The sequence below is a fragment of the Rhinatrema bivittatum genome, chromosome 4 (assembly GCF_901001135.1).
Source record: "Rhinatrema bivittatum chromosome 4, aRhiBiv1.1, whole genome shotgun sequence".
Lineage (NCBI taxonomy): Eukaryota > Metazoa > Chordata > Amphibia > Gymnophiona > Rhinatrematidae > Rhinatrema > Rhinatrema bivittatum.
The window spans coordinates 73,791,085-73,804,039 of record NC_042618.1 but is presented as its reverse complement, the minus strand read 5'-3'; the positions used below and the strand labels follow the sequence as shown (position 1 = coordinate 73,804,039).

The following is a 12,955-nucleotide window of genomic DNA, read 5'->3' as shown; positions in this document are numbered from 1 at the left end:
TACATCTATGCTGATGACATCCAGCTATTAGTCCCTGTGTCAGACACAATAGAACAAACATTCAAATTAATTTCCATTTATTTATCCGCTATTAAACAGTTATTAAGCCACATGAATTTGGTGCTAAATATGGAAAAAACAGAAATTATTCTGCTGGACAGGAAACAAAAAAATATCACCAATAACACCCTCACCCTCCCAAATAACATTAAACTCATTCTCTCTGACTCAGTTAGAGACCTAGGGGAAACTATTGACTGTCAGCTAAATTTTAAAAAGCATATTACAAATAAATTAAGGGGAGGTTACTACAAACTGTTAGTTCTTAGAAGACTAAAACCCCTGCTCGACATCAATGACTTTCGATCAGTGTTACAGGCTCTGATTTTCTCATCACTGGATTACTGTAATTCTCTTCTCTTGAGCCTCCCACAATCCTCTCTAAATGCTTTACAAGTTCTCCAGAACTCCGCAGCGAGAGTATTAACAAACTGCAAGAAGCGTGATCACATCACACCTGTTTTGATGAACTTACACTGGCTTCCAATAGCCCAAAGAATACTTTACAAAATATCTTGTACTTTACATAAGGCTATCTATGGGCAAGAAACAGATTGGCTGAACTTTTCAATTCGCCTTCATACCCCACATAGGACATTATGATCAGCCAACAAAGGCCTTCTCCAAATCCCTTCAGTAAATACAGTCCACCTCACGTTAGTTCGAGAGAGGATCATCTCCATTGCAGGTCCCAGAGTTTGGAATACAATGCCTGCGGAACTGAGACTCAAAACAGAGTTTAAAAAATTTTAAAAAGCCTTGCTTTTTTTTTTTAAAGACCTGGCTGTTCAAAAAAGCATACTCAGACAACCTTGAGAAATAATAACGTTTTGAAAGCCAAGGACTTTAACTTCTAGCTGTGTTTGTTTTGAGAATGAACTATGTATTGATTGTATGCCGTAAAATTTCTGTGTTTTTACAGACTATTTGTGAACCGTTGTGATGTATTTCGAATGACGGTATACAAAACATTTTAAATAAGATAAATAAATAAATAAAAATCTTCTTACCAAATGTCTTCTCGAGAACCCTTTAGTACCCTCAGTTTCTGGTCAGAAGTGGTGCCTTCCTCTCTCAGGGCCGCTATGCCATTCCTCAGAGCGTTTTTCTCCTCAGTGAGCTTCAGAATCTCACATCTGAAGTGCAGAAATAAAATTCAGACGAACCAAAGTAACTGCCTTCTACATCGACAGTATATTTTTTAGAATGAACATGCTTACGAGAAAAAGATATACACATTTTATAAATTTATTTTTTTGGTGGTGAAGAAACAGGGTTTGAATTTTTGAATCTAATCACAATATAGAAGGATACTATCTTGAATTCCCTGTCACTATAAATCCTCATGGTAAAACATAAGCGAAGGAAACTAAATGTGACATCAATACAATTAAGATCACAAATACCAATGATTCCACTGTACAATTCTATACATCTTTATTTGCAAACATATTAGAGACTAAAAAACCCCTCCCTTCCCACTAAAAAATTATGCTGGCATAAAAACCAGACCAGGCCCCTATTTTCAACGGTCAGTTGCCATCTTCATCAGGGGAAATTGCACAGCTTACACAAACATCATACCCTCCTATAAATACAACCTCAATTGTTTAGACAATTTGGGCTGGATTTTAAAAGGCTTGCGCGCGCATGTTATAAAATAGGGTATCCACGTGTGCGCGCCGGGTAGCACGCGCAAATGTACGCCCGCGTGCTTCTTTTAAAATCTACCCCTTTACATTCACAAACTCAAATTATACTATAAATAATCTGTAATTCGTCCACATCCAAATATTCATAAAGCTTCCAATGTTCCTGGCTATAAAAATAGAAAAAAGAATTAATGTAAAAATAAGACTATATATTGATAAAATCTTGAGTATTTGTTGGTTTGTTACAGCACTAATTGCCAAGATGTTACTGAATAAATAAAGGAGTAATTGTGGCAAAATTGAGTAAGGTAGGCATCTTTATATACTTCAATTTTTCTAGAAATTATTTTCAAGTCACAGGGAATTTTGTTAAGTGTTTATGGTTTTATATTTCTTTTTAGTATGGAGTTGTTGTGTAAGGGGAAGACGTTTGCTTGCGATTATTGATAATATAGTGGGGAATAGTTATATATTTTTACATTATTCCTTTTTCTACTTTTATAGCCAGGAACATTGGCAGTTTTATGAATATTTGGATCTAGATGAATTACAGGTTATTTCTAGTATAATGTGTATTTGTGAATGTAAATTGTCTAAACAATTGAGGTTGTATTTATAGGAGGGTATGATGTTTGTAAGCTGTGCAATTTCCCCTGATGAAGATGGCAATTGACCGTTGAAACTAGGGTCCTGGTCGGCTTTTGTGCCAGCATATTTTTTTGGTGGGACTGGAGGGGTTTTTTTTAGTCTCTAATTTATGTTTGGAAATTAAGATGTATAGAATTGTTTGGCAGAGCTGACAAGCTCTTTAGCTCTAGTTGTTTTTCTTTGAAAAGATAAGTTCTCTTTCCATGGATGTCTCTTTACTATTGAAGTAGTTGGAGTTGTTGTTACAGCTTTAAAAAATTGTTCCAAAAAAAATTTACTCTGTTCAAGAACAGCGGCACATCTTACATGAAATGAAAAGGGTTACCCCATGATTAAGTCCATTGAGCATGCACAATTGCAACGAGTGCACAAATGTTAAAACGCTGTCACAGCGTTTGTGTACAATAGCTCATCTATGAGAGTTTACCACTTTCAATAATTCACGTTCAATATATTTGATTTTTTCATAGTTTGTCTTATACCTTTATCACATACAATACCAGTTTTTTTATTCTAGAATTGTACAGTGGCATCATTGGTATTTGTGATCTTAACTATAAATCCTCACCCACACATCCTTACAAACTGCCCTACACTTCTTATACAATCACTTTTTTTTTATTTTTAAATAATATATTTCCTGTTGGAAACGGATCATAAATAAAAAGTATGGGGAAGGGAAGGGAAATTCCCACCAACCAAAACCCAACCATGGAGAGGCTGCCCCCAGAGAAAACCTGTTGTACCCTGCGGCTCCTTTGCTCTTTTCCCAGTTAGCAGGCTCCAAACTGGTGGGATGCTGTGCTGATCTCATGGCTCATGACAGCCATACTTTGGACCCACAGGGTTTTGAATCTGCACAGTCACAGCTGCCAGAAGGGCTTTGAATGCTGTAAATTGCTAACCCTAAACTCTCCCTAAACAAATTAAAACCCATTAATATACACAGAAAAACACAAGCCGCTGCAAAATTTTACTGGAATGTATAAGGCTCCAGATGAATTCAGGAAGAGGGCAGCTAATACTACTTCTGAATAGTATTCTTACTGAGTATTTGCTTTAAAACTGATTTTTTACAAATTAGAAACTAATTTTGTATGGGTGAATGCACAAAAGTGAGGAACTAAGGCATCTTATTAAACATGGGAGAGAGAAGAATCATTATTTTCCATTACTCTACAGCATTTTACAGATTTTTATTTTAGCAAAATCTACTAGATCATTACTTAAAAAAATAATCAGAGTCCATGCTACGAACCTGTGACTGCTCTCTGCACTTTGTAAATACATTGCCTAGCAGCCTCCAAAGGAAATATTTAGTGCCCTTAAGCAGGCTGGCAATAGACTATAAAATGCAGTTTAGCAATTTTAGAGTTATCAGACTGAAAGGAACAAATAAACTCCTCTCACTATTATACTGGATTTAAGTATGTCATACTGTTGGATTATTATATAGCAATAGTCTCTCTCCCTTAAATTGAAGAATCCAATTTTTAAAAAGATAAAATTGTCAAAACTTCCAAAATATTCTCTAAAATGCATTTCATGTGGCTTTACTACAGGTTTGCATTCCATGCAATACAAACAGCAAGCTGTAAAAAAGCAAAAAAAAGCCACAAAGCAGAGTTCTTCTTTATAAAATAAGCTGAAATATAAGCAAGCTACATACTTGCAAAATGCAAACATCTCAAATCGCTAAAGACACAGGACGGGACTCTGCAAGTGCTGCTAGTGAGATTTTACATCAGGTTTAGGAGGACCACAATGTGGCTGTAAGTGCCTTGCCTCTAACATGAACGTTTCATTGCATTTGCATTCTTACAGAACAGAAACAGAAGCATGTCAAACCTATTAACTTGCATAATGCACTTAATAGTTCATCTACCAAAAGAATCCAAAACAGTGCTTTCTAGCAGAGGTGAATTTACTTGTTAATGCCTTGTTGTATGTAAGCATGGTATGAGTAGCAGTTATATAGTGCTGTCAGTGGGGCACTAGCATGTTAAATTATAGAAGTATAGCAAGCAGCAATGCAGCTGAAGTTAGATTTTGTGACGCACACAAACGTGTCTCAGGGATGCTACAAGGGGTACGTTACCTCAGTAGTTCAACTTTTTGCTGCAACTCACTGCATTTGCCTTGCAAGCCAGACCTCACAGTTATCTGCTCCTCTTCAGCATTCTCCAATTGGAAATTTGGGCTCTGTGGCTTGGCAGGAGAAGCAGCAGCAGCACCTTCTGCCTGCCTGTCCAGCTCCTTAAGTTTTTTGTTCTCCAGCTGTAGTTCTTGTATGGTCAGCTCACACCAGCCATGTTTCTTTTTCCAGTCTAAAAGTGCTCTAAACATTTCTTCCAGTTTTCTAAGTTGTTTTTGCATGATTAGTTTTTCACTGTACAGCTCAGTCTTTTCATGCGCAAACTCACCACAGGTCTCTTCAAGTTCTTTCACTTTTTTCCAGAGCTGTGAATTTTCCTGTCTGTATCTCAGATTTTCTCTCCCAACCTCTTCAAACATGGCTTGCAGTTTTATATTTTGTGGAACACATTCTTCTGGTTTATTTTGTTGCGCTGATTTTGTAATCTCAGAATTGAGATTCAGAATTTCAATTTTGTCTTCCACGGGCAAAGTCAAAGTTTTAGAGAGGGCTCCTCTTTTTCCCTCCAATTCTAGAATCTTTCCTTGAAGCTGAGATACAAGGTTTATGAAATCAGTGTTCTCTCTCTTAGTTTCTTCATACATCTGCTCAAATTTAATCAAGGACTCAGTCATTTTCTCTAAATTTTGTATCTCAGTTTGTAACCCAGAAACTTCAGAAGAGAGTTGTCTGTTTTTTTTAATAGCGTCACCATATTTAATTTCCATCATTTTTAAGTGTTCCTGAAGTCGTCCATTTTCTTTATTCATATCTTCATACAACATCTTAAGTCTTGGAACATTCTCTGGAAACCCCTCAGGTTCTTTCAGTTCTATTTGTGGTCCAGGGACCTGAATGCCCATGTCTTTATTCTCCTCTGTCATATGGTTATGTTCCACATCTAGCTTAGTTATTTCCTCTTCAAACTGAGAGCACTGATCCTTGAGGTTGCTGTTCTCTGCTTCAGTTCCTTCGTAGGTCTTTTCAAACTTTGACAGAATCTCAGTTTCTTCCAGCTTTTTAAGTCTAGTCAGAACCTCCAAAACAGAACCGAAGTCCTCTCTGTTTTCTACCTCTTTAGGAAATAGGCCATGTACATTTTTCAGAGTGCCTCTATTATCTTCCATTTTTCTCTGCTCCTGTATTGGGGAGGTCTTACTTTGTACCATCCCACTAACAATTAATTCCTGCCTTGTCCCATCCATGCTGCACAATGCTATTGGCTCTTTCTGCAATCTCTGCTGTAAACCATAGATCTCTGAAGCCATTCTCACATTTTCCTTCACTGCTTGCTCGTGTACCTTTTGCAAATCTCTTAGAGTGTCTCTGTCCTGTTCCAGATGCTTTATGTGATTCTGAAGCTCAGCAAACTTGGTCATCATTTCCGAGTTCTCTTTTATCAGCCCATTGTAGTCACCCTGCAGCTTGGACAGTGCAAGTATCTCCTGTTCAAGTTCACTTATGGTACTTTGAAGCTTGGAAATCTCCAGACCCATCTCCGCCTTTTTTTTCTCAGCTTGCTCACATGTCTTTTTGTATAAGCTCTTGGACATAAGCAGTTTGGAAGCCAGGTCTTCTTTCATCTGCTCAAATTCCTTTTCTAGTTCTTCTAGCTTTTGACTAGCTACGATAGCTTTTTCCTCTGCTTGAGACTGAAACTGATCTCTTTCTTTTAGCGCCTCCAACAGATCATTTTGGAGCTGAAGGGTTCTATCAGATACATTTTCTTCTTGCCGCCTTTCAGTATTTTTCAAGTCTTCCAGTTGCCTCTCAAGCTGCAGCTTTTCCACAGTTACCTTGTTCAAATGCTCCTTATGTTTTTTCTCCAGCAGCTCTTTTTCCTGAGCTAGCACAGAGCAAGCCACGGCCTTCTCCTTTTCCAGCGTTTCCTTCAGTCGTTCTTGTGCTTCTGCGCTCTCTTGAATGATTTCATCTTTTTCGAATTCCCACTGGGATTTCTGCTCACGGTGGTGCGCTGCCAGGTCCCGCAGCTCTTCCTGGTAATTTTTCTCTATGTGCTTTAGTGCTTCTTCGTGCCTTCTCAAGGTAGCTTGGAGGTCCACGGAAAACTGAGCTTCAGTCTGAGAAGTTCTTCTATCATACTCAGTTTCCATTTTTTGCCTAAACATGGTTAATATATAGCATTACTAAAATCATGGTCAACTCAGGGGACTTTTCTTTTTTTTCATTTTAAAAGACATCATAATAAAAGTAGCAAAGATTTGTAAGTTTTGGTTCTTTTTTAACCAACCCATTTAAAGTAATAGAAAAGGTATTAGCCTATCAAAAGTAAAGAAAACCAACAAAACTGTTGGACAGAGCGGATACCTTTATAAGACTAAAAACGTTCTGACAGTGACAGAGGAAGGGGGCTCCACCTGTTTCCATCTTTAAACATTCAATAGCCTTACTAAGGTATCATCTCTGCCGATTTACATTTTTTTCTCCTTTGCTACAGAGCTGAAACTATAGGTCCTTTAAAATAAAGTCACGAAATGAAGTAAAAGTGATATTACACAACTCTGAACATAAAGCCATTTGCATAATAGTATATAGTTAGGGCTTTTTGATTTGCAGATTAGCCCATGATCAAATCATTTCTAAACAGAACATAAACAATGTCAGAAAGGCTAGCGAGGCCCTGAAGAGGCTCCACTATTGTGCTAGGATGACTTCTACTGCCTGGGATGATGTTTTGAACAAGCAAAGTTTTCAAGATGAATGAGTTACTAGAACCAACTGGGCTGGGGAAAGGGGGGGGGGGGGGCGGGGGAAAGTCTGGAAAAGGAAAAAAAAAAGTGCAAATCCTCCTCCCTGCATCCTCCCCGCCCAGACAGCTGGAAATTGAATAAGGGGCTTAACGCAGGAAAACTTAAATGAACAAAAAGGGAGGGACAGAAAGAAAGTTAGTGGCCTTTGAACCAGTGATCCAGGTAGGGTAAACATGACTGACTACATTAAATTATAAAGGTTTTGTTTATAGACTGTGTACTGATCAAATTATTTTCTTGTTACTCACTGCAGCTCGTGTTATTCTAATTTTAAAAGATTAAAATTACCAAGTATAATCAAATTGTTACACTTATACCAGTTATATGCATCTGACAATGATGAAAAGTTGGATAATCATTTAAAAAAAACAAAACAAAAACCACCCAACCCCCCCCCCCAAATGATTATGTTTATTTTTATTGTGCTCAGCCCAAGAAGGACCTCACTGAAAAATAAAATTACAAAAGCCTTCTCACGGCTGTTAAATTACCTTAAAACAATTTGTTATATGGTTGAGTTCCTCATTGGCCTCTTACCTTTCCTCCTGTAGTTCACACTGATGCTTTTCTTGTAGCTGTCTTCGTAGCTCTTCGTTCTCGATCGCATGTCTTTCTGTTAATCTTGTGATCTGGTCCTGGAGCCCCTGTTCTAGTTCATTTTTCTCTTCTTGCAGCGTCCTTACTAGCTCACTCATCTTCTCCTGAACTCTTGTCCTCTGAGCGTCATTCTGAAGCAGTTCCTCTCTCTCTCTGTTGAACCTCTCCTTCTCCTCTTTCAGACTAACCTCAAGAACTTCCTTTTCCTTCAGCTGCTCTTGCAGAAGGGCTTGTTCTTTATCAAATTTCAATTGCAACTCTTTCCTCTCATCATCGTACCTAGAAGCCATTCTTTCCTGCTCCTCCTTGAGCTTTGTCATCTCTTCTTGGAGTTCTAGACTTTGGATTTTAAGGCCCCTTATTTGTGCTTCTGTTTTTTGAATGTTCTCTTTGCACTTCTGCTTTACAGCTTCTTGTTCCTTCTCAGAGATGGCCTGGATCTCCTCTAGTTGATTTTCATATTGGCTTACCTTCATCAAAAGAAAAAGTGAGATGTCTGTAAGATCTATTAAAGTCTTTAAAGTGCTTCAAGATATAAAAATAGTAATTTAATAGTTAGGCTGTGAAAGACAAAGAAAAACCCAAGCAAGGAAAAAAATTTCAATCTAATTCTATCAATTCACTGAATCTACCCATGACAGCAGAATAATTTGCTTTGCGTTACTTTCTGTTGCTACTATTTCACAAATCACAGTGTGCCAGCCTTTTATAATGCAAACAAAAAGAATGGTCCTGTAAACATGACAGTTGCAACCACAACAGCTAACACTATCACTGTGATATCAGGAACATAGAAGGCAAAGTTGAAGGGATGGTGATGTAAGTTTTGAATTCTACTCAACTAGCCCATATACAAAACATTTACAATGTTTTTATTACAGTATTTTGATTTATATCATTTTAAACCCTGGTAAAGAAAAGTTAGATACAATAAGCCAACATTATAATGGAGAAGGCCAACACATATTGACAATCCATTATAATCCTAGATCTCACATTCTATTTTCAGCAAACAGAATTGCTTACTTTGTCATGAAGCTCCTGTTTCAATTCCTCCAGCTCCCTAAAATGCTGTTCTTTCATTTGTTCCATAGCCATTTCTGCTTCTATGCTCATGTTTACAGGACAGTCCTCTGAACCAAGACCTAAGAGTCAGGAAAGAGCATCCAGAATAACCTATCAAGTTTCCAAGGACATCATCTCATATCCCCCCATTTTTATTGTTCCTTACATGGGAATGCTCATTACAGCTACAGATACAATGCGCCACGCTTCTTTGGTAAGATGGTGAGTACTCACTCCTACCTTCTCGATTTTTAAAATGGCTACAATATATAGGCTCAGTCTTTCTTATGTTAAAATCTGCACTAGTGTTCCTATAGGAGACTTCCTTTAAAAGAGGATCCATTCCTTATATAGTATATGAAAATGAATAGCGCAACTCAAACCATAAAGCTACCCTCTCCAAGAGTCATAGTTCTACTACTTTGATTAAAGGAAAATCACCTTTAACAGAAAACTAAAATCCTGTTCTAGGATTTCACAGCCATTATTTTATACTAACACCACCACTAATGTTCATCTGATCATTGCTGCCTATTTTTTTACAGATGCTTTTGTAAGTGTAAGTAACTTAGGTCCCAGACATCCCTTACCTTGGTCAGACTCAAAGCCACCACTTCTGCCGTCAAGTTCCTCTGAGAGTGAACTCTTCAGAGAGCCCTTAAAAGTTCTTATACCTTGAACATGACACTCTTCCAGTTCACACTGGAGTTCATCGATGCGGTCTTGCAACTCCTATATAAAGAAAGCATAATAAAACAGTGGAGGCTGACCACATCCTACTATAATTGTAGCAAAAGATGTACCCAATATCCCATGGAAATGTCTTCAGACCAGTGACTTGCTGATGACCCTGAACCCCTGAAGGAACAGTGCCAACATTCCTCCCCTTGAAAAGGTAGCATATTATATACACTGTTTCAATCTGATTTATTAAATAAGAAATTAGATATTTTACAAACTGGACCCACGGGTTCTAAAGATGAAAGAAAGAATATAGTAACCTGCCTGTTTTACTCCATTTAGCAGAGCATTAAAAACAAAAAGCAAAGATAACCCACACTTTTGCTTTAATTTCATTTGTGCAGCTAACAAAGGCACACATGTCAGATACACAAATAGTATATTATTAGTATAGTTATTAGTTAGGTCACCCTACGACAAAGGGATGCCAGACTTATTAATGCAGTACAGACTATAGCGTTGCTTAATGCTCAGCTGACATTTTTTAAATTTGAAGGTTCATACTTGAAGCAAATAAAAAAAAAATGGGACTTGGAGGTCATTCTTTCCTCTTAGTATGACACATCTAACACAGCCTTAATGACAGTGCTATAATCCTGCTATACAAGCCACTATCAGAGCAGATAAAATCTCTTTTCACTAATCCATGTTTAGAATAAGGACTTCCAAAGAAGCCCAAGTAGAACATTTTATTCAACGGCCTCTGCAAGGGATTTGAACAACTGCCAATTTTAAACTTGTGCAATGCCACTTGTAGCAGGGAAGGGGCTGGCATCTATAGCTTTGTTTTCGTACTTACTCTGCATTGCTGTTCATGTTCCTTCTTCATCTGCGCTAATCTCTCTTCCTGCAGGAAAAACTCTGCACTGCTGGGATCCAGATCGCCAAACTGTAAACAGTATAAAAACACACTTGTTAATTCCCAAGCAGCAAAAACCTATTGTGAAATTGCTAAAGAAAGATCTAGTCACAGTTAGGATTTAGCTGGCTGGACCAAAGCCTTTGAAAACTGACTGGGCTAAAATGTTACATTTACCCACCTACATTTAAGCTGGTCAAATTCTGGATGGGCAGGAAAATGTAAGTAGCTAGCACTGTTTCTCAGTGCTTAGCTGATCAAATCTAGGCATTGCAAGAGCAGGCCTAATTATAGCCAGCCATTCTTCCTCCTATCTCGGTTTTAAATTAAGTGCCCTGTGCTTCTCCTCCCCTCCTCTTTCCTCTGTCTTTTGGACAGTAGGGCAGGGAAGGGGGATCCCTTGGCAGACCTATATCAGTTCTTGGATACAAGGGCAGCAGAGGATCCCTGGCAAGCACCTTCCTTTTGTTCAGCAAACAGAAGGGGAGGACCACAAGAGTCAGGAGAGAGGGTGGGTAATGGGGCAGAACCATGGGAGAGGAGGCTGGTGGAAGAAGAGACAGGGAGACATTTGCTTTTATTGAAATTGGGAACAGGGCGGATGGGGGATTTTGTTTTATTTCAATGGGGAGCACATGGGGGTAAGAGAGGGAAGATAACTAGTTGGAGGATGTGCATTTTTTTTTTTAATTACTTAGCCAGTTAATGCTTATTTTCAACACAAAGTTACTAAGCCGAGCTGGGGAACCTAGCTGCACTAAAACTAGCAAGTCAAATTGGGACTGAGTAGATTTAGAATTTTCAGCCGAAAACCCTACCAGTTAAGTTCAGCTGAATATTCGTCAAAAGATAACCAGCTAAACTTTGCCAGTTATCTTACATGCTCAGCAGCTTACTGAATATTGATCTCTGTGCTTTTTATTTTTTCCAACATTAGAACTAGCTGATTCTTGAAAACACCAACTTGCCTGTTTCTTAGACCTTGATCAAGACTCGAGTCACAAAATACTGGCAACTCTGTGCTGTTTCAGCAATAAGAGAAAAGTCAACCAATACTGAGGAATTACTGGTATTGTGGGAGCATTGAGAGGAGATCATCATCTTGGTGGCTGAAGAGGATCAGTAAATACTACTTTGGAAAATCTTAGGGCTTAAAAAATTTTGGGACAGGTGAAATAAAAAAACATCAGATGTAGAGATCCACAATAACCAGGAAGGACAAGAGATACTAATTGATGCATGAGTAACAAATTTAATGAGAGATTGTAAGAATCTCACTACAACATACTGACTAATATGTGCAATTTGCTATTTCATTTTATGTACTTCACATCTTATGTCCTTGATCTTTAGTTAATATGTATTGGAACACTTCATTTGATAGATGTTAATGCCAGTTTAAGACTACTACCTCTGTAACCTGGCATTATTTGCTGATTTATAGCTATTAATGTTATTTTTATAAATTTGTAATCTCTACATGGAACAAAATAAATAAATAAATAGTGAGGCATATTCTTTAGAGTGTGTGTGTGAGTGTGTGTCTGAGATAAATAGCAAGCCAAAGGGAGGTAATTCTAGTGTCTGTCTTTCACTCCCAACCACCCACCCCAGCTCATCCTTTGATTTATAGGCAAGAGACACTTTCTCATTAAAAATCAATCATTCTCTTATCTAAATCACACTATTGTACTAGTTCTTATTGAGAGTTTAATTATCTCCTTGTAGATCATTACCAGATTAATAGTGAATACACCCGTAGCAACCTAAACTTAAGAACTCAACAAAATTAAGATGAAGGCAGCAGTCCAGCAGCAAGAGGGGAGCCTCCAGTCTTCTGCATCAAGAGTCACATGTATGATTTTTTACCCACCGATGAGAGGTTGTATGTGTGCACCCAGTGCAAAGAGTTCCTGGCTCTCAGAAAACAAGTCTGATCTCTGGAGGCTAGAGTGGCAGACCTAAAGGAGCCGAGGCAGACAGAGAGATATATAGATGAGACTTTCAGGGACATAATAGCCAAGTCCCAACTCCAGTATGGCAGCCCTAGTGCTACCTTGGGATCAGGTAGGTACCCTAGTTGATCAACATCACCCTGGTATAGTAGGAAGTGATCCTGTAGGAAGGACCCACTCTCCAGGCAATGCGTTGTCCTTGTGCACCAAGGATGAATCTCCCAGGGCCACTGCTCAAGAGGGAAAGTGTTAAGTTGGTTGTTAAAGTTGGTGATTCCATTATTAGGAATGTAGATAGCTGGGTGGCTGGTGGACATGTGGAACATCTGGTAACTTGCCTGCCGCGCTCAAATCTACACCTGATTTTATAACATGTGCGCGCAGCCGCGTGCATGTTATAAAATCCAGGGTCGGCGCACGCAACGGGGTGCACACTTGTGCATCTTGCACGCACCAAGCCCTAGGGGAGCTCC

At 38.5% G+C, this 12,955-nt stretch overlaps 1 protein-coding gene across 4 annotated transcripts in view; it reads right to left on the bottom strand.

Moving 5' to 3' along the window:
- Window positions 1-12,955, bottom strand: part of NIN (ninein) — a 274,889-nt gene that overhangs the window by 59,320 nt on the left and 202,614 nt on the right. For 3 of the 4 annotated variants that reach the window (XM_029598345.1, XM_029598344.1, XM_029598346.1), the window contains 6 exons: window positions 10,468-10,557; window positions 9,518-9,659; window positions 8,889-9,007; window positions 7,803-8,332; window positions 4,459-6,615; window positions 1,071-1,196 (listed from right to left, as the gene is read on the bottom strand). In XM_029598345.1, coding sequence (XP_029454205.1) covers window positions 1,071-1,196; window positions 4,459-6,615; window positions 7,803-8,332; window positions 8,889-9,007; window positions 9,518-9,659; window positions 10,468-10,557 — 3,164 coding nt within the window. The remainder of the gene's footprint in view (window positions 1-1,070; window positions 1,197-4,458; window positions 6,616-7,802; window positions 8,333-8,888; window positions 9,008-9,517; window positions 9,660-10,467; window positions 10,558-12,955) is intronic. The other variant, XM_029598347.1, reaches the window with a different exon arrangement.